The sequence below is a fragment of the Mobula birostris genome, chromosome 29, assembly GCF_030028105.1.
Source record: "Mobula birostris isolate sMobBir1 chromosome 29, sMobBir1.hap1, whole genome shotgun sequence".
Lineage (NCBI taxonomy): Eukaryota > Metazoa > Chordata > Chondrichthyes > Myliobatiformes > Myliobatidae > Mobula > Mobula birostris.
In genome coordinates, this window is record NC_092398.1 from 13,779,541 (window position 1) to 13,802,302 (window position 22,762).

The window sequence follows — 22,762 nt, forward strand, 5'->3', positions numbered from 1 at the left end:
TCCACAAGCTAGTGTTTTTTTTCTAAATTGTCATTCACTGTAAAACAGATACACTGCGCTCTGCTTCAGAGTAGATGCTTGAGAGTACCGATAAACATCAGAAAGTGTAGATTGACAGTGGTTGAACGTGGTATAGATTTTCATCTTCAAATGCTCCAAACAAGAGGCAGGCACCTTATACCAGAACGGTGCGGTGGCCAGGAACAAACTAAGGCCAACTGTGTGTCCAAACCTTTCAGAAAAAGACAAGCACCCCGGTTGGAAATCACTTACACCCTCCTTCGTAAAGTACTTCTCATTGATGTCCCCGCTTCCTGTCTCAATTACCATGCTATATGTTATGTCCATCGCCAAGAGCAAAAATATTTATTTAGCCACACAGTACAGGGTAGGCCCTTCCCGCTCTTCGCTGTCGCCCCAGCAACCCAGATTAACACTAAACTCAGAGGACAATTTTCAGTTACCAATTAACCTACCCAGGACGTCAATGTGAGGGAGGTGGTGGACAGGCCCCTGTGCATCGACCAGCTTTTTAAAACGTGTGCATTGCCAGTACAACCTGCAATTCTCGGGAGGGAGGGATCAGGTCGTGGTATTTACCCATGTTATTTAACTTTGGCCATGTGTAGTTATGCATTAACCACGGTTGCCGCATGCCTGCTTCTCAAACCTGGAGGAAGCATTGGACCAGAACTACCTTATTCGTGGCCCCCAGCACTAAATGAACTCCTGCTGGTGGGGGGGGGGAACAGAGAGGGGTTGGAAGTAATCAAATTTGTTATTTTCTGGGGTCCGCAGCCCCAATCACTTTTTCTGAAGTTTACGCCGTCTTCCAGAGACTCCCGAATGGAGCTGGCAAACCAGGCATGACAGAGGATGCACAGGGCTCCGGTGGTCAGGGGCTCCCACATTCGACATACATTATGCGGCAATGGTTTCCAAGGCAGGAAGAGTATTTTAGAGAGCCCATTATTGAGATCAGAAATGAAACCGGCTCTCGTGCCTGAAGTTCCTTTGCTCACTGAAAGCACTGGCACACCTTTTGCTTTCCAGCACCCATTGTCCAGCTGCACGATGTCAGACACGGCCAGCCCTTACATTGCCCTAGAGAGATGACTGAAAATGTACTTCCAGTAAATTTAAAGAGATCCAGCATCTGCAGGCTGTTGAATTTCAGGAAAAACCCTAGAACCTGCCGACTTGCTGCAGGTGGCAAAGCTGTTTCCCACCCCCTATTCTTCCTAATCGAGGGAAAGCTACTGACACGATGACACTGACGCCCTGACCACCAGAGATTTTATTACTGCCCTAAACGCCAGCAGTGTAACAGGTAGTAACTCAATCGACCTAATGAGCCTGCTCTGCTGCACTTGTTCAGCATCGTTGATTATTGCAAACCAAGCTATGATTTTGGCCAAGAACACAGGCGGAGAGAGATTCTGATGCTGATTACAAGTACACCAGGCAAGACGGGTAAATTGACACAAACCAGTAACAGTGGCTTTGTTTAATCATAAGTTTTGAGTGATCTTACTGAGTTTAAAAATACACGTCAGTTATCAACAAACCTTACTTTTACTGGGAAGCCTGATGCTAACACTTCAGCAAATACGACCTCCTGGACTTTTGCACAGGGTAAAAAAAATGCTCATTTCAGAAAGTTCTATTCTTTATCCAATCTTTTTTGAAAAGGATAGATTTAATAGATATCTTTTCACAAAATTTAAAAACACGACTTGATTGCAAAACATTAAATAATTTCAACGCTGACTACAAATGTATAAGATATACAACACTTTACATTCAAGATTTTGATACATATTTCACAGATGTAGAACTTTGTAAGGTAATGAGGATTTCTACAGATTAAGGATAGGAACGTAATTCTGAGTGTTTCCCTCCCACCCACGTACAACTGGCCAGGCAGAATCTGGCCACAGCCCACTGCGCAGAACGGTTTCGCGCTGGATCTGGACAGTTCACTGTGTTCAGCAGTGGGAGCAGTGTAACTGTATCTCTGTACAAGAGGCATCAACGGGAAAACAAACGACCAGGGATAAGTGACCGGGGCCAGGTACGGAATGCAGATGTCAGACGAGAAGGCATCCGCTCTACACCCACAATCGAGTCTGTCACTAATAGTCAAGCTCTTGCAGAAAAAGGGAGATAAAGGAACAGATGGAACTGTGTACCAGGGTATGTGTCATCAGTTCAAGACAGAAAAACCCCTTTATGGTATAAAAAGAGGCAGAAAATCCCAAGCTACTAAAATGCCGAAAGTACAACTACGTATAAAATAGCTACCATCGAATGATTGAATTACTAGCTCTTTTAATGACGTTTTCCAAAAATGTCTAACCAAACCACCCAGTTTTTTTAAAACACAAGTACAGATTTTAAAGTACTTTTCTTTTCAAAATAAAGAGCACGCATTGTTTTTAGAGACAATCTACACAAGAAAAAAGTTACAAAAAATATTTGCAGAGGCCAAGCATACACAGGTTTGTTAATTATACACATATGGTTACAGGTGTACTTGCAAAAGTTCTTCTGGAAATATACACAAGGCTTTCTGTAAATGTACATCATGAATGTAGTGTTACATTTCTATATTCAAACCAAGAAAATTGACAGTATCATACATTCACTTACAAGTAGACAAAAAATGCAAAATACAGGTATCTTCTGTACAAAAGGGGTAAGGTCCACACTTTACAAGATGAACAGGAAGTTTTGTTTCCATGGTAACTAGGGGTTCTGTTGCTATGCACAATTTCTTTTACTGTCACAACAAAAAAAAACATTACAATATTTGTAAAAGTTCTATGTGAAGATTATTAATTTTCCACAACATTTATAAAGACTACTGTTCCATCAAGTGACAGATTAAAAAGAAAGTAAGTGTTTTACATTCCCTAAGCTGTATAAAGATAGAACATTTTCCTTCAAAAATTTACTTCTGATTGAGAATTTACATTGTACAATACTATATGCTAACGACAAAAGGAAAAAAATGTGAATATACACTGAAATGCACAGTCTCATTTTTGTTTTCAAAGGGTTAAAGTTGGTTCAAACTTTCCACATTTACATTATAGAGGTTTACAAATGTACAATTGTACAGTCAAATTATGCTCCACTACTAGGGTACATTTTAGATACAGATAGACATCAAATTGCCAAAAAGGAAAAAAACCTACAAATATATATGCAAAGTCTACAACAATTATACACTACATATTTATAAGCAAGACCAAACATTTGGTTGGATTTCATTTTGTCTTCCTCAGGCTGAATTTCATTAAACATCAGTCCTCTAGGTTCTATATTTTATTGTACACACCTACCTGTGAAGGAATAGGAGGCAAGCGGCACACCCGCAGAGGGAGCACACACACAAACAGAAACTGTGTTCCATGGTTGATCTCAACATGAAAGAAAACCAAACAGCATACCTGGAATTTGAGTCGGCCAGAAAGCTGGGGCTGAGCAGTCAATGCAAATCATAAAAACAGCAGGTATTCAGGTTTAAAAACACCCACAGGTTAGGGAAAATTATGAAAAAAAGGACACCCGTGGGGCCCGTTTTAATTATTATTTTTACACAATAACTTTCATTTTAAAGTTAATCGTCATATGTTTTGAAAACCTGTGTAACTGATTTAAATATAAATTTGTCAAATAATTGCTGAAAAGCTCATGTCCATAATGAGAAAAAAAGATAATTACAAGTAGATTTCAACTTCTTGGATATCTTACTGTCACAGCAGGAGTATATTGAGCCAAATCTGCATTTAACACAAGCCCAATTTCACCAAAAAGCACCCTGAACTTTTCTACTTTTTGTACATATAATGGGATGGCTAAAATATCACAATTTTGATGTATTTTCTTTATCTTAAACCTTATGTACACTATTCCTATACATCACTGAGACACGGTAGAAAAGCAGGGCAGTGATCATTTCTAAAAAATTAACCAAAAAAAGTGTGAACATCTCCTGGAAAAAATAGGACTTTGAGAATTGCTAAGCATCATATATAATATATACATAACAGACAAAATAAAATTTATAAATGCTTTCACTGAAGAAACTAAATTGGTTTGCTTTTTGCTAGCATGGTATGGCAACCTAAAATCAAGATGTTTTTTTTTTGTTTGCTATGAGCCTGCAGAGGTGGAGAATTAGGCTGCTGGTTATCACGTCAGTCAATCGCGTTTTAGTCCCCCAGGAAAGGGATGTTGGGAGGAGTAATTCTGCTTTAAAAATTTCACATTTACAGCATTCCATTCGGCGGCCCACCAATGGGGCCGAGGTCCACTCCATTCTTCATGTAATATTTTTCAAGTTTGGCCAAGATGTGTTTTCCGTAGGTGTACTTGCGAAGGGTTGCAATGTGAGGCCTGATCTGTAAAGAAATTTTTGAACATGCAGTTACAAGAGTAAGAGCTGATCTCTCAGTGTGCTACTGCTAATAACAAGACCAGGAAACCTGCTCAAGGCAGAGCAAATCAGACAGTGCTGCAATCCTGCTGCCTGATTTTTTGTCTATGGCCAACCTCTAGATAAGACAAGTTCCTAACAATGTACCTTCCAATTCATTAATGAAATACAGACCAATCCTTCACATGCTTTTTCACAAACTATCCTCCCCTACTAAAGCAGAATCAGAATCAGGTTTAATATCACCAGCACATTGTGTAATTTGCTGACTTTACAGCAGCAGTACAATAAATAATACATAATAATAATAACACATGAATTACAGTATACCTATTAAATATATATAAGAGGGGGAAGGAGAAGATGGTGACGCGACGGCAGCGCGCGCGGCCTCTCCACTGATGAATATCTGTTATCTGTCAAGTAGGGGACCGTGCACAATTCTGATTTGATGGAGACAGATGTGAGAACACAGAGGAACATTTGGAAAACTTCTGAAATGCCCGCCTCGCTGCCGCTGCTACCGTATGGTAACCAGAATCTCCGGAGCAGAAGGCCTCAGATCCTCGGCTTTGCTTGTTTCTACAGCCGGGGTGAGGTCGAAGGCGCTCAGCAGAGGATGGCACTTGGGAGGCTGTATCGGAGGGGCTGGTCGGAAGCTCGAAGTTTTCAGATGGACGGACTCGGTGTCAGCTGTGGTCAGCTGCTTCCAAGGCATCGGCAGTGGTCGGTGCCTGGAGGTTTATGACAGGGAGCTTCTCCCTTTTGCCGCCTGCTATCGGGGACTCGGGAGTCCATCGGGACTTGAGACTTTTTTTTTATCGTCCCCATGGTCTGTTCTTTATCAATTTATGGTATTGTTTTGCACTGCTGTAACTATATGTTATAATTATGTGGTTCTGTCAGTGTTAGTCTTTGGTTTGTCCTGTTTTCTGTGATATCACTCTGGAGGAACATTGTATCATTTCTTAATGCATGTATGCATTTCTAAATGACAATAAAAGAGGACTGAGTGTTCTCATAATCTAGAAAAAAGTTAAATTAAGCAGTGCAAAAATGAAAATAAAAAGTATTGAGGTAGTTTTCATGGGTTCAACATCCATTCAGAAACCGGCAGAAGGGAAGAATATACACAGGTGATGTGATGGTCTGATATATGCCATCCTTAAGATGGAGGGTTGTCGCAGACACAAAACACTGCAGCACAGAAGCAGCCCCTTCAGCCCATCTAGTCTGTGCAAAACTATTATTCTGCCCAAACTTATCACATGGACGATACCCCCATACCCCTCCAACTGTTAAACATCTGCTGTGGCAAGAAAAGTTGTTTATTTCACTCACAATACGTCTTAAGAGTCATCGAGAAGTACAGTACAGAAACAGGCTCTTCAGCCTATCCAGTCCATGCTGAGCCATTTAAACTGTCTACTCCCATCAACGTGCAGTAGGGACCACACCCCTACTATCCATGCACCTATCCAAATTTGTCTTAAATATTGAAATCAAGCTCGCATGCACCGCTTCTGCTGCCAGCTCGTTCCACACTCTCTCGACCCTCTGAGTGAAGTTTCCCTTCATGTTCCCCTTACACATAACCCGTGACCGCTGGTTGTAATCCTACCCAACTGCTTACCTGCATTTACCCTTTTAATATTCCTCATATCAGGGACCCATGATTCAACAGCTTGTGTTAACACAGTTCAATGTAATTTTAGCTACTTCCAGTTAAATATGTTTGGAATGAGTCACAGGGTGAGATGAAATGGCACAGGCTTGGACAAACTGGTAGGTTTTGAGTGGTGGGAAGATTTTTGGGTCGAGGCAGTTCAAAGCACAGGATCTCAATGAACCCTATCGAATACTGAAAGACCTAGATAGAGTGGACAGGGGCAGGATGTTTCCATTTCCAATAGTTTGGGAAGTCTAGGGGTGGGAGAACCGCCTCAGAATACAAGGAGTCCCTTTTAGAAGAGATGAGGAGGAATTTCTTTAGCCAGAAAGTGGTAAATCTGTGGAATTCTTTGCCACAGGCAGCTGTGGAAGCCAAGGCATTGGGTATACTTAAAAAGGTTGATGGGGCATCAAATGTTACAGGAAGAAGGCAAGAGAATAGTGTTGAGAGGGATAATAAATCAGCCACGAGTGAATGGTGGGCCAAATAGCCTAATTCTGCTTCAATACCTTTATGGGTTTATAAAGCAAATGAAAAATTCTAATTCATTTGTGTAAGAGATCAGATTTGGAACAGAACAGAAACCTCAAAGATATTTAGCAGTAAAGGTTGTCCCAGACACAAATAAGCTGAGGTTATATAGGTATTTGAAAACAGGGATGATGATGTGAAACCAAATCTGGAAGACTGCACTGACTGTACAAGACTGATCAGATGGCCAGGACTTTGAACAAATTAAGACATGGGTAGTTTTAGCTGCATGGGTTTATACAGAAGGAAGTTTGGGCAGGAGATACAAACTGGTCAGGTCGCCATGGTCCAAAAGACCACAGAGACGGGTGCAGAATTGGGCCATTCAGCCCATCAAATCTGCCCGACCATTTGATCAAAGCAACACTCACAACACACTGGAGGAACTCAGCAGGTCGGGCAGCATCCGTGGAAATGATCAGTCAGACTGATCATTTCCACGGATGCTGCCCAACCTGCTGAGTTCCTCCAGCACATTGTGAGTGTTGCTTTGACCCCAGCATCTGCAGAGTATTTTGTATCTATCATTTGATCATATAGTCGATTTATTTTCCCAATCAACCCTTTCTCCTGCCTTTTCCCCAAAGGGAAAAGGGAAGAATGAAGATGATAAGGCAGGAAAGGAATCGAGTGATGCCATTCGCGATGAAAATGAGCAGTAAATTTTGCAGTCAGCATCTATTGGAAGTCAAAACACAACAACATGGTTGTGAATGGTCCGGTTCAGCTTTGGACAGCTACCAGAGATGATTATGATCCTAATCACAAACCCTCAAGACTTTCCTGTCATTAGTAAAGTGCTGCCCATTACTCAGTCCAGTCTAACTATCTTGAGAGTACTTAGGAATGTTTCCCTCCACATAGGTCATCTAGTTATCATCAGGTTTTAGTTGAAGCCTTAAGGGTAGATTGGCTGTCAACACTTCTAAAGTATTTGAGGAGCCTTCAAGTCCTGTAGAGGATATAAAAGACGATAAGAAACAGGTAACTTTTCTAAGAGTAGTGCAGCTTGGGCACAAAATATGATGAGGGATTTAAGCCACAAACTGCAGGGAAGATAGATCAGATCACAAGATGCCCAGATAACATGACTGATTCTTTGTTTCCAGCTCAAGCCTCATTCCGGAAATGACAACAAAATCGATACTAACAAATGAGGCACGAGAGACTGCAGACGCTGGAATCTGGAGCAATAATCTGTGGCATGGTAACATAGCAGTTAGGGTAATGCTATTACAGCATTAGCGATGCGGGTTCAAAACTGCTGCTGTGCGCAGTGTTTGATCTCCCCGCGACTGTGTGGGTTTCCTTTGGGTGCTCTGGTTTCCTCTCACCTTCCAAAGACGCACAAGTTACTAGGTTAATTGGACACTCGGGCATCATTGGACAGTGCAGGGTTGTCAGGCCGGAATGCTATGTTACCATGCTGTGTCCCTAAACACAAATAAACATGAGCTCAGGGACTTTAGAAAGGAAAAGGAGATGGTAACTGACAGTTGCTGGACAGTAACCAGCCCTTTTTGGACGATTTTGCCAGCTATGGAGAGAACGCACGCCGACAATGCATTTTGAAGGGCAAGAGTTCCTGAAGGGGCAGGGACAGCAGCAGTATCCACAAGGAGTAGGTGGCCGGAGGCCTGAGGTGTAGGAGATGGGTCGAGGGTGCAAGAAAGTTGGATTGAATCTAGAAAACAAGCTTCAGTTCGGGGAAAGAGCAAAAAGAAACATCAGAACTTTGATGTGGGGAGGAGGAAGGAGAAAAACTGCAGTACCAGATAAATAAGTCTCAAGATTTGAGAGTACAAGATTATGCCTTTGGAACTCCCTGACGGCAGATGTTACAAACTTTCATTTATAACTCAATGGACTGAACATTCCTTTGTCTGTCAGGAGAGTCATTACTTCACTGTCATCATTCCATGCATCACCATTCAATAAAGAAACCTCCAGTTGATGCAAAGCGTGATTAAGCTACAGTACGGGAATCAGCGTGACGCAGGGGACAGGCAGCAAGAACACAAGCGAGCGCATCACTGCACCAGTCTCACAATCCACAACTTAGAATCTGGAATTTATGACTTCAGAATCACGAGGCACAAAGTAACCCAAACAAAATCTTTTAACCCAAATATATTTTGTCTTGCCTGTTAAGCTGGGCATGGACACCCCTGAAGATTTGGTCCAGGATATACTTACAAAAATTTGGGGGACTGAGTTTTCATTAAGAAACTATTTACATACTCTGTGTTAAACAGAGGAGTAAAAAAAATTACATTAAAATTTTAAGTGCGTTTGACCTCTGGCAACCCGGAGATGACCATTTTGACAAACGGGTCATCTGGAGGCAGCACGGTAGCATAGCCATTAGCATTACCATCCACAGCGTCAGCCACTCTACAAAGATCGGGCTTCAATTCTTGACCCTGCCTCTTCTCCCCGTGAGCGTGTGGATTTCATCCAAGTGCTCCGGTTTCCTCCCACATTCCAAAGATTACAGTCGGCACTCGCAAGTCATTGGCAACATGTTATGTGAGAACCAGGAGCACGCTGACACCTGCGAGCCGCCCAGCAAAAATCCTCGCTGATTTGATTCGGCGCAAGCAACAGATTTCACTGTAGGCTTCGACATACCGTGACAAATGAAGCTTTTCCCTTTGTCAAACTGAAAATACATCAGTGTCGTATTCAACCCACCTTATGCATCACGATCTTGCGCTGGGCTGGCTCTGCCACGTCAATCATCTTCTGCACCACATAGTTTGCATACTGATCCTTCATCATAGTGTATAAGGCACTGTGAGGACCATCGTTAATACTGCACACTTCATCAATCAGCAGAGCTCGCTCAGCACGAGAGGCGTGGGTCACACATTTCTCCACAACATTGCTGGAAAACAAAGGCATCCACACTTGTGACAGCTGACAAGTTCAATGACTAAAAATAACTACTCCGAATTAAGCTACGTTTTAATATAGCTAAACGGAAAATCCATTCGCACCTCTAAGCTGACAACCAACCAGGGGTCAGATGTAAAATCAAGACCGGGTGTGACAAAGGCTTACACAGGGGGACTGTGAAACATGAAATTAGCTCAACATTATTAAAGCTGAAATATCAACAGGAAAAGAAAAAATTAGACTTTGCACCCTAGCTGCCTTGGCCACAGGGTGCTGTTTGGGAATCACTGGGTCTGCCAAAAGAACGGACATTTAACAGGGGACTGGATGAGGAGCTCTCTTTCTGAACCAAATGGGACTAGCCTTCAAATACGGTCAACACCAGAGCAGAAGGAAAAAGAGAACATTTATTTCAAAACCATAGAGCACTGTAGCACAGAATCAGATCCCGTGGCCCATCTACCAGAACCTGGACCACAACCACTACTTGTTCCACAATCACACCACCCTGAGTGAAGAAATTTCACTCCCCACCCCCAGGTTCCCCTTAAATATTTCACCTTTCACCCTAAACTAATAACCTCTAGTTTTAGTCTCACCTAATCTCGGGGGTGGGGCTGCATGTATTTACCCCTCCGCCCTCACAAATTCTGTTTACTTATTTATAAAGATGCAGCATGGAATATGTCTTTCCGGCCCTTCAAACCACGCCGCCCAGCAATCCCGATTTAATCCTCGCCTAGTCACGGACAATTTAGAATGACCAAATTAACCTGAGGGAGGAAACCACGCAGTCACGGGGTGAACATAGGAACTCCTTACAGGTTTCTCCTATATTCCCTGCAGCATAGGAAAATGAGGGTGGAAAGTTCTAACCTTTTCCCTATAACTTAGTCACAGCAAAATCCTTACAAATTTTCTCAGCAATCTTTCAACCCGATCGCTAACCGTATTGTTATAACTACCGGAAAGGACAGTAGAATCAGGTCCCATAGAAATAATCATGAGGTATTTCACAGAAAAGAAACCTTTTTTGCTGGATTATGGGATTTAATTGCTCAGCTCAGAAAAGACAGTAGGAACAGAAAAGACTGAATGGCTTCTATCTGTACTTTAAGATTCTGCAAAAGGGAGACTCACTTGGCTGTTCCAAGCATTAAACAGCAAACTGTTCACAAACTTCCAATTCAACTAAAGGTACAGCACTCTACTAAGTAGTAACCAGATGTCCCAGACACACTATATTGAACAGGATGATGCTGTCTGTGAAGTTCAATAATGCTTCAGTTGAGATCAGCATTTAAATCAATATTTAAATTCAAACCCTCAGAATTCATTTCAATTCTTCACATTCTTTATGAACGATCAAGATTTTAGAGTAGAAAGCTGTATCCAAAGCTCATAGATGATCCAAGCCTCAGGTTAACTGAACAGGGTAAGAAACTTGGAACACAAATGGCAATTTAGCTGGCTTGAATGAAAAAGCCTTTTTTTTTAAATTTTCCCCCAAAGGTTTCCAATCTCCTTAGAATAAAAAAATACTGAATTCTCAAATTGTAAATCAGAATGTCTTTTCACTGCAACGACGTTCCCTCAAATTTGTTTTTACAGCTGCGCAGAACAACCATTGCTCTGACCAGGAAATATTTATTTATTTATTTTATACACAGACTGGAAACTGTGCGGCACTTTAATAAAACTTCATGTAAAAGAAAATTCCAGCTGCGTGGCAACAAAGGTTATGTGCGCAGGAGCATTTCAGTTACTGCGCAGCTGTGCACCCGCGCAGCTTATAAGGAACAGTGCACCGCAAAATGGGCCTGAGGACATAAACTAGGAGCTCCATTGTACAAAAGATCACACCACCAAATCAAAGGTAGATTCCAGTTCCGCTAATTCAACTGAGTATTGCTCGCCGTACCTGGCAAACTTATGCTGGCTCAAAGCCAGGACATTTCCTCGGATTTCAGACACGATCTTACTCTTGTCCTCGGGCCGGCCATGCTCCAGAACGTGCTGAATGACGTAATTCCCGTACTGATCCTGTAAGTAAGCGAATAAAGTTAAAGTAACAAAAGAAGCAAAATCATTAACATACTAGGTACTTCAACACTTTTTTTAAGGGCTCAAATTAGATTTGTACAACGATGCTTTCAAGGATAAGGCACTTACTCAGCTGGGAGGTACAAAATGCATAATAGTGATTAAGTAAACATCACCCCATGCTAATTACATAATCAGCCATCAACACTTAACATACTGTTGATCAGAGGATTATGTAAGAAAACACTGATGTCATTTTCCATTTAATGAGTAGCTGTCGATTAGAATAGAAAGCAGAAAATGCTTTGGGTAATGGCCCTCCCTGAGAAAATCTATTCTACCTCAATGGCCCTATTCCTCACCTCTGTACATTCAAAATACAGTGCTGCCTCAAAAATCACAATATTCCAGGGTGTTGCACACTGAAATAAAACAGCTATTGCAAGTACAAGCTCTGCAGTATGAACCAAAAAGATAAACTAAACGTACCACACACAAAATGCTGGAGGAACTCAGCAGGTCAAGGCAGAATCTATGGAAATGAATAGACAGTCAACGTTTCGGACAGAGACCCCTCATCTGGACTGGGAAAAAGAGTCAGAGCAAGAAAGTTGGGGCAGAGGAGGAAGAAACAGAAAGTGATGGGCTTGTGAAACGGGAAGGGTGGGGAAGGTAAAGAGCTGGGAAGTTGATTGGTGGAAGAGATACAGGGCTGGAGAAGGGGAACTCTGCTGAGAGAGGACAGAATGCCAAAGAAGAAAGAAAATGGGGAGGAGCACCAGAGGGAGGTGATAGGCAGGTAAGGAAATAAGTTGAGAGGGAAAAGTCTATGGGGAATGATTGCGGGGGGGGGAGTGGGGGGTGGAATACTGGAAATTCGAGAAATCGTTGTTCATGCCATCAGGTTTACCATTCTCACCTCATCAACCACCACTTTAAATATACCCAATGAGTTGGCCTCCAAAGCCACCTGTGGCAATGAATTCAACAGATTCACCATCCTCTGGCTAAAGAAATTCTTGCTCATCTCTGTTCTAAAGGGATGATCGTCTATTCTGAGGCTGTGCCCCTCTTTACTGGACTCCACCATGGTAAGAAACACCTTCTCCACTTCCACTCTATCTGGGTCTTTCAATATACAGTGGGTTTCAGTGAGATCCCATATCTCCCCATCCTTTTAAATTCCAGTGAGTACAGGCCCAGAGCAATCAAACGCTCCTCTTAAATTAACCATTTCATTCCCTGAATCATTCTTGGGAACCTTCTCTGGTCCCTCTCCAATGCAGTACATTTTTAATCAGATAGAAAAGTTTCCAATATTTACTGCAAACATACAATGCTGAAGCGGAAAAGAAACCTAAAGATTGTGGGTATCAGCTAAAAGTACAACAGCACCAGGTGGGGAGCTCCCTCTATGCACAAGCAGTTACACTGAATGCCAGTCAACATTAACACTATGAGCCTGGTCTAGAATAGCTGCTTGGCTACTCAGGTGCAGAATTATTTGCAGCACCAGTCAGCAATAGCATTTGCAGTCAAGGCCACACAAAAACACCAACTGGGGGGGTAATCAACGTCCAATGTACTGACAATACAAAGGGACAAGTTTCTCATACACTCAGGAAAACCAATGATTTCCCCCAACACCATTTAAGCAGTTGCAGTTAGAAAATTAGAAAAAGTAGAAAAATTAACTGAGTTAATTATGATTATAAACATGAATGACAATTATCAGTTCAATGGAAAAACCCTGCCTTAACATCCCTAATGGCAATTAAGAATTCTCATTCTCATGAGCAAAAATCTACAAGGACTTTCTTTTCTCTGTACAGACAAGCCTCTCATCACAGCTGTGCCGGTTATGAAAAGTCACGTAAATGGAATTCACAAATCATTACCAATATATTTGAGATCAGGAATGAAGTTCACTCTCACAGAATTGACGCGGGGGTAAAAACAAACACTGCAAAAGGAACAAACTTTGACATGCCTCCATTTGTCAGAGCGAGCAGGATGGAATTGGAGATGCAAGAGGTTACCACGTACGTCCACCCTCTTCTCCCCCTCCCCATGGGCCACGCTGGATGTTGTAGGGGCCACAAGAAGAAAACAACAAGAAACTGGCAGCCATAGGAGTTCCTGAAAAGGCCTTAAGTTTACTGTTTCAATCAAATATTACTAACATATATAAACAAAAATAAATAAGTCTATGTAATTGGAATCCTGAATGAAATTAATGGAAAAATATGCTAGATGATGTAAATGAGGCAGCAAAACAGATTTTTGTGTGTGGGGTGCAGCCATCATCTCTGCTCCTGCTTAACAATTCACACGAATTACCATTCACACCCTGCAGAGCAGCCCACTGAGCCCTAATCCACATCCGCCCCCAAATCACAAACTGCAGACTGGGTGGGGGCTATCAGCAGCGAGGCCAATCAGCGAGTGTGCAGCAAAAGGCTGGTTCTGTCTGCCCTCCACTGACCCGTGCGTGTTATAATACTTATTAAACATGACATGAAGGCTGCAGTTAACCCGCAGAGGGGTCATCTGCCAGAAACGGCTACACTGTAGAGCGGCAAGAACGTGTAAAGCCTACCAGAGTGATATAACAGTTCGAGCAAAATTCAAACATGACAAGCAAAATTTCTACATAACTGGTGATATTCAAAATAAATTTCCACAGCTCTGGAAGAAAGCAGTTATTTTTAATTGGATTTGGTTTTATTTAAGGTCTATCAAAAGCTCGTAACCATCTTGATGTAGTCAAAAGATGGAATCTTCAACTAACCAAGATGCAACCAGATATTCAGAAACTCGAGTTTACACGTTGCAAGGATCCCACTAAATACCCAAAGTAACATTAAGTGTTTTTTCATCGCTAGTTTGAAGAATACTATATATCATTAAAGTACTTTCTCAGAGCTTTGAAGTAGTTTTATTTTTCATATACACCAACCTCTATAGTTGTTTATTGGAGAGAGTATTGACTGGCTGCATCATGGCCTGGTTTAGAAGCACCAATGCCTTTGAACGGGAAGTCTTACAAAAGGCAGTGGATTCGGGCCAGTACATCACAGGTAAAGCCCTTCCAACAACTGAGCACATCTACATGATGTGCTGTAGGTGGAAAGCAGCATCCATCATCAGAGATCCTTACTGCCCGGGCCATGCTCTCTTCTCGCTGCTGCCATCAGGTAGAAGGTACAGGAGCCTCAGGTCTTGCACCACCAGGTTCAAGAACAAGTACTACCCCTCAACCATCAGGCTCTTGAACAAAGGGGGATAACTACATTGAAATGTTCCCACAACCAATGATCTCACTTTAAGGACTCTTTATCTCGTGTCCTCATTATTTACTGCTATTTATTTATACAGTATTTCTATTTCCACAGTCTGCTGTTTTCTGCACTCTGGTTGATCTTTCATTGATCCTGTTAAAATTACTATTCTACAGATTTGCTGAATATGCTCTTAGGAGAGCAAATCTCTCAGGGGAGTATATGAAAACATATATGCACTATTGCAAGAAAAGGTGTGAACCCTTTGAAACTATGTAACTATATCATTTTCTGCATTAATTAATCACAAAATGTAGTCTGATGTTCATCCAAAACAACACTCAGATCACAGTGCAATTTACCTATTCTTGCACAACTCCAATTTCCTTCACCTCACATTGGGTGACTACAAAGCTCAATTTCAAAACACCTCAGCTACACACATCCAGCTTCCAGCTGACTTTTCTCAGTTCCAATGGCATAATCGTCACAATCGGCAACAAACACCCATATCCCATAGCCAGTGAGATGTGACATTTGCTTTGCTCAGAAGCCACAATACTGTGCAAGTGAGCACCACTCATGCCAGGAATATTCTCCTCAGCTTCCGCTGCTGGCGAGACAGTGTATTCATTCTGGTAAGGAGGGTGGTTTGTCGAGTATTCTTAACTCAAATTGTTTAATAGTTCAAGAATACTTGACAAAGCCTATAACATTCTAAAAAGATTTTACTCTGTATTTTACATTACATTTTGAAGAATTTTTGCTTGATATGTTACACACAACAGAATATGGAATTCATTTTGAATTCAGCAGGTTAAAGATTGGGGCATACATGGTGGATATTAGGATCGTTCAAAAGTTCAAAAATATTACTATCCAACACTTGCACTTTCTGACTACAAGGCATACTTGGGTATAAACAACCTAAATTAAGTATGCGTCTTAAATCAGCATCTATAAAAGCCTTTGTAAATTTTAATTATGAAACACATTTGTTATTGGGCATGATTAATATGCTCTCTCTCTTACTATTACAATTACAGCCTTCCTTCTGCTGCTTTGAAAAATAACTGCTTTGACAGTACTTTCCTCTGAAGGAACTGGCATTACTTTCTGCTGCTTCTTCGCTTTTCAAGCAAAGAAAATGTGAAACAAAAATAGCAAAATGCATCACAATGTGCTGGAGGAGCTTAGCAGGCCATGTAGCATCTATGGGCGGGAATAAACAGTCAATGTTTCGGGCCGAGACCCTGCATCAACATCCTGATGAGGGGCCTCGGCCATAAACTTTGACTGTTTATTCCCGTCCGTAGATGCTACCTGACCTGCTGAGCTCCTCCACCACATTGTGTGGATTGCTCTAGATTAGTGGTCACCAACCTTCTTAAGTCCAAGATCCCCTGCCGCGACCTTAGCAAGATCTACCTACTAAGTTGTTTAGAGAAAAAACAGCTCAGATTGTACTTCCTTTTATTTGGGCTAATTGTATTTGAATTACATAAAATACTTCTGAATTAACTTGAAAGTATGACAAACAAGAAAACACTGTAACTAGCATATCGAACAGGCCATAGCTGTCTTTAAGAATATTACAATACTTCACACCTTTATTACTTTTCTTTAATTACTTATTACTAAGCTTATTACCTTTATTGCTAAGTTTCATTACTTAATTTTATTTCAACACGATAAATAAATGAATAAAAATTGACTGTTGCACTCAGTGTGATGACTGGGGCTGAATACTTTCTGCTCGTTCCCCGAAATTTGGCTCATAACTACAGCCAGCCAGTCTGAGAAAGTTTGAGGTGCCTATTAGTAAGACAGCTCCTGTACTTAGATTTAATAATTTTCATCTGTGAAAATGCAATTTCACATAGATATGTTGACCCGAAGTAGGCACTGACTTTTAGTGCTATAAAACCGTAGCGCATTGCTGGGGCCCCATCAGTAGTAACTGCCACCAGTTTATGAACGGGGATGTCATTTTCACAGACATATTTTTAAAACTCATTGTAAACATCCTCACCTCTCCTTCTCTCCTTTAATTGCAAAAGAGTGAGGAAGTCCTCCTTTGCTGTAAAATCCTGGAAAGCCATTCAGACAAATACAACAAGCTGAGCCGTTTGCACTACATCCAGAGATTCATCGAACTGTAGTGAAAAATATTCACAGAGTGACAAGTCCTTTAACACTTGTCGATCCATGTCCTCTGACAGTGACTCTACCCTCCTTGTCACTGTTGCAGGGCCAAGCGGTATATTATGTATTGCGGTTGTGATGCCGTTTTTGTTTTTAAAGTCACTAAAAACAGTCTTTGCGGTAATGGCCATTGCTTCCTCGAATAAGTCGCCATCTGTAAAAGGCTTCTTGTGCTTAGCCAAAAGGTGACTTACACGAAATGGTGCTTCAATAGCAGCCTTATTTTGAGCAGAATGTTTTGTGAAAAATGATTGCTTGACTTTCAACCCCGATTTCAGCTCCTCAACTTTCCTGGCACAAATTGCACTCTTTGCGGGGTAGGTGTCTTTAAACTTCTGGTGGTTGGTGCTGTGGTGCCACTCCAGATTCCCTCTTTTAGTCAGTGCTTGTGTTTGGTGGCACAACATACATACACACTTGTCTTTCACCAAGGTCAATAGAAATTCCTCTTCCCATCCTGGAAGGAATTTGTACGTTTTCGCCTTCTTTCGTGGAGCCTTCACCATGCTATCAGGATATCACCAGCGAGTGTCGTATATCAGTGGTCCCCAACCTCCGGGCCGCGGACCAATACTGATGCGCGAAGAATGCAGCCGTGGCCAGAACGCACCCAGCACATTCTTAAGAAAAAAGCCGAAATAAACAAGCTAATTAATTAGGTGCTGCCCGGCATGTATATGTCAGCCCAAATCAGAGGTGATTGCCGAATGCGTCGCCTCTGATCTGGGCCGACATTTACGTGCCGGGCGGCACATAATTAACTAGCTGTTTATTTCGGCTTTTTTCTTAAAGATGTGCTAGGTGCGTTCCAACTACCGCTGCCGTATATTGATGTTTGCGACAGTCTGTACTCTTATCTAATCTAATTGGTCACTTTGATGCAGCACAGGCTACGCTGAAAACGCCGTGCATGGCGGGGGAGCTACACACATGCGCACTGGGCAGAAAGAACGGAACTAAAACCCTGCAACCCAGAAACAATCTCTCTTTACAAACAGTTTTCAGTTGCGAAAGTATTGCTATATTACCGTTATCCTAATTAGTATTACTTATTTTTATAATGCTCACATTACGATGGTACTTGTGTATTTTTTTCAGGATCTACTGGGAAAGTCTCAAAGATCAACCGGTCGATCACGATCGACGGGTTAGCAACCACTACTCTAGATTTTCAGTATCCCTTGTAAGAGAAATGCATCATTCTGCTTTGCGGATCTGAGGATCTGAATTAAAATCAGGAAGCAATTATTGCAATATATCGAAATTGAGTACACAGCTTCAATTGTGGAAGAATTAATTGGCAAGTTGTTGATCAAAGATGACATGCGATGCCTTTTCCTGAGGCTACAACCTCAGAGTGAGGAGTATCTCAGATTACTTAATCAGTAGCATGTCCCATACAACGTCATTAATCTATTGCAACTGCAACACCCAGTGATCCTGAGCCATACATCTTACACATGTCCCTTGCGTTTAAAAAAAACAGCTCAGTGTCCAATGCTGAGAAGTTCCAGTTATCACAAGGATTTGCTGTTGCACAGTTGCTTGGCCCATGGCACTACCGATCAGTGATCACAGGTTCAAATACTGTGCAGAGGCAACCACAAACAAAAAGAGCAGAATGAAAATGCAAGATTCATTTTCGATCCCTATATTTTACATTATTTGTCCTTAGATAACAAAACATGTGTTTAAAAATTATGCAGACTAGTCAGAAATTCTCTACAATAAAGCTACCTCCAGAATGACAATTTAGTGCATTATCAAGCAACTCAGGCCACAATCACAAGGCATCGTCTCTGAGCAGAAACCCAAAGCCTGGGAGTTGCCTCCCACTCAGGTAGATTAAAAAAGCAGGCATGGCACAGTTCAAACCAGAGGAGGATCATTCAGAATCCTTTAAGAAGTGTAGTCACCAACGCTGATGGTGAGACCTTGCAAAATGGCAACAACTGTCAGATTATAACAATGACTACATTAAAGTATTTGTAATAAAACCAACAGGGAGTTCCATAATCCTGCAAAGGGTTTCATAAAAGATCAACTGAAGTCCATTGCTTTCCACGTCCACTTTCAGTAAGCTTGCGTAATATTTTTAAACAAACATGATTTATATCTAGAGGTAAAGTTTTCAGTTGATTAATTGCACCAACTACTTTTCCAGATGAACCACAATTAAATAGAATAGTTACCTGTATAAAATATCAGAGGCAAGACCGGTAGACTGGTCCACTCTTTAGTAAAACCTGGTTAAAAAATGCTACAGTGAACTGCCCCCAAAGACTTGGGCCTCAACTATGTAAAATCTAAATCAATACTTTAGGTGAGTATCACAAGTGTAACACATGTAATTTTTGATAAATATTTTTGATCATTTCATACAAGAGGAGGAGCAGCTTAGGAGGAGACAATGGCACCTAACAGCAACTCCTTTGTTTGCATCTGCAGAAACAGCTCCATTTCCATCTTTAATATCTCTATTTTTCCCTTTCAGGGTTCTTTTGAAGACCCTGACCTGGAGCTACACAGACTTTGGTTCTTTGCGGGAATGGGACCCGCTCCCGGGGTTCCATGACTGGCTGTTATTCGATAAGCCAAGGATGCGGCCTTAAGAGATTAGCTTGCCTTCGGAGTTCCGGGATTCCGTGGCCCTGGAAATGGGTGGATCAAAGGCTGATGCCTCAGCAGGAAATCAGTGTGTTGTGGGAGATGGAAAATCTCTGGCTGTGTGCTCAGACCCCCGAGATCTTTGGGCAGAGCATGGAAAAGGCGACACAACAAACTTTTAACATGGTAAATCAGCGAATTGTTTGTTACGTCTCCTGTCTCGCTGTAAAATGGAGACACCTCTTTCTCCCTTATTAGGGAGAGAGCGAGCCTGTGGTATGTCGAATACCGAGTGAATGAGTAGCCTTTGGGATACTGCGAGTCTGTGCTTTACTGCACGCTTTAGTGCTCGGTGGTGGGCGCCGATGTTTCTTTTTGCTGGTGGGGGAGGAGGGGATCATTGCTCTGTTGCAGCTTACGCGTGGGGGGGGAGCTGGAGGGGCTGTGGGGTTCTAACATTTAACTGTCATTCATTCTTTGGGGCACTCTGTTTTCGTGGTTGGTTGCAAAGAAAAAGCATTTCAGGATGTATATTGTATACATTTCTCTGACATTAAATGTACCTTTGAAACCTTGAAACCTACAAGGAAGTCGAAAAAGGTTCCAGATTAGGAGTTCCCAACCTGGGGTTTTATGGACCTCTTGGATAATAATAGGGGCCCAAGGCATTCAAAAAATAACTGGATACCCCTGCTCTAGAGGAATATGGAGCTAAGCAAAAACCACAGCAGTCCATAATATTCAACCATTCAGAAACCCAATGAATTGATAACTGGCTCACCAGATGTTTACCATGCTCGCCTTTGATTCATCAGCCTGATCCTTGCGTTTCTCTTTCAAACAACTCAAGCTCCATTTTCACTTGCTCCATCTGATAGATTCCAGAAGTCTCAGTTGTACAAAAAATTAATTACTTTAATTGTAGTCATTACTGGGTGCATGAGGGAATTGTAGAACATTATGTTATATTGCACATCTTAAAAAATGTACAACAAATGTGCTGGGTTTAATCATTAACTATCAGAATAAGTAACATCCAATTGTCCAGACAATCTACTAAATCAGCCCCAAACCCAAACATGCCAGATTATCAGCACTTTACAGTAGACTGGGCACGCTGAGTAAATGAGCCAAATTGTATCTTATATAATGTAAAGTATCAAATTATCCACCTTAGAAACATAGAAATCTACAGCACATTACAGGCCCTTCGGCCCACAATGTTGTGCTGACCATGTTACCTACTTTAGAAACTGCCTAGAATTTCCCTACCGCATAGCCCTCTAATTTTCTAAGCTCCATGTACCTATCTAAGAGTCTCTTAAAAGATCCTATTGCATCCGCCTCTACCACCTTCGCTGGCAGTGCATTCCACGCACCCACCTTGTTGGGAAAGCACAGAATAGGTTATCAAACTCACGAGAGTTTGGGAATTGTGGACACATAGAATCCGTACTGTTGTATGAATGTGGCAAAGTACACAGCAAGTAAATTTATACGGTATGTTGATCTTAATTTTAAAAAAAGGATTACGAGAGTGATGTCTTAAGCTGTTACACGATTGCTATAACACACCGTTGTGTGCAAAAGTTTTAGTCTCTTTATATAAAGGCAACATGGTACTTCATCAAGCTGATTTCTTTGTCAGAGAGATTTTCTTTGAGTAGAACAGACTAAATACATCTTCCTGAAAGTTTATTCAAAAAGAAAATTCTTAAGAGACTGGAAATCTCTACCTTATCAACATATCTATCCAGCACCCTTTAAGAGGTCCTCACTGCACTGTCTAGAACAGGGATCCCCAACCTTTTTTATGCCATGGACGCCTATTATTAACCAACGGGTCCATGGACCCGAGGTTGGGAACCCTTGGGTAAGAATAAAAAGGCAGAATCTCAGTGTTAGAGGCACTACACACAAGGGCCAATAGTGAGGCTTGCTTCATATTCCATGTCTCCAAATCATAGAATGATAGTAAGACAAAGACAGTTACATGAGCATACAAAGACACATACCTGAACCAACTGTTCTGTGTGTTGATGTAGTTCCTCTAAGATAGGCAGGGTCTGCTCAGGCATGCAGTGCTCCAAAATTCGCTGGATAACACGACACCCATATGGATGAGTCGACAGTGCAAAAACCTTTAGCAAAAATAGAACAGCTTAGCACCAGGTCACAAAAGAGGAAATCTGTAAGGTAGGATAAATTTTACGTTTTATATGTAGTAAAAAACGTGTTAAACTGGTAATGTTTTGCAATCTGGTACAACACAAACTTGCCATTCAAATAACTTGCACGTTCTAGCTTTCCTACCATTTTCTCCACTTCTGGTTTATATACAGGTTGATCATCTCTCGGGTATCTCTCATTTTGGAAAGTCAAACCAGCGTAGGACTGATATTATTAATAGTAATAGGAGTGTAATAGAACAGGGTAATTGGGAATGCACGTGCATAGTTCATTGAAAGAGGCATCATAGGTAGACCAGGCAGTGAAAAGGATGTTAAGCACACTGGCCTTTATCAGTCAGGGAAGATGTCTGATATTATAAATTTGGGAGTACTGTCAACAGTTTTTGTCACCGTTATGGGAAAGATGGTATAAAATTGGAAAGAGCATAGAAAAAGACTTGAGGATGTTTTCAGGACTAGAGGCCTGCATTATTTATTTATTGAGATACTGCATGGAACAGGCCCTTCCAGCTCTTCGAGCCACACCGCCCAGCAAACCCCCATTTATCCCTCACCTAATGACAGGACGATTTACAATGACCAATTAACCCACCAATCAGTACATCTCAGTTCTGTGGGAGGAAACCCAGGTGGTCACGGGGAGAACGCACAAACTCTTTACAGACAGTGGCAGGAAATGAATCCCGGTGTGCTATAGTACTGTTCTCCCCAAATATAGGATGGCCAGGATAGGTCCTTACTGCTTAGAACATAGCAGAATGAGGGGTGAGCTGATAGAAATGTTTAAGTGTGAGAAGCATAGCTAAGGTGGACAGTAACAGTCTTTACCACAGTGTAGGATTGACCAGAACTAGGAGGCATAGATTTAGAATGAAAGGGGAAATAATTA

The 22,762-nt window shown here is 41.7% G+C and overlaps 1 protein-coding gene and 1 non-coding gene across 2 annotated transcripts in view; both read right to left on the reverse strand.

Annotated features, from left to right (window-relative positions):
• Positions 1-1,592: 1,592 nt before the first annotated feature.
• The window catches only part of pum1 (pumilio RNA-binding family member 1), a 95,982-nt gene continuing 74,812 nt past the window's right edge, over positions 1,593-22,762 (reverse strand). The window contains 4 exon segments of the mRNA XM_072246846.1: positions 1,593-4,409; positions 9,342-9,534; positions 11,467-11,588; positions 21,697-21,822. Coding sequence (XP_072102947.1) covers positions 4,278-4,409; positions 9,342-9,534; positions 11,467-11,588; positions 21,697-21,822 — 573 coding nt within the window. The 3' untranslated portion in view covers positions 1,593-4,277.
• On the reverse strand, positions 18,533-18,669 carry LOC140190325 (small nucleolar RNA SNORA50). Its single transcript, XR_011883587.1, has one exon. It is a non-coding gene; the product is annotated as a small nucleolar RNA SNORA50 (small nucleolar RNA).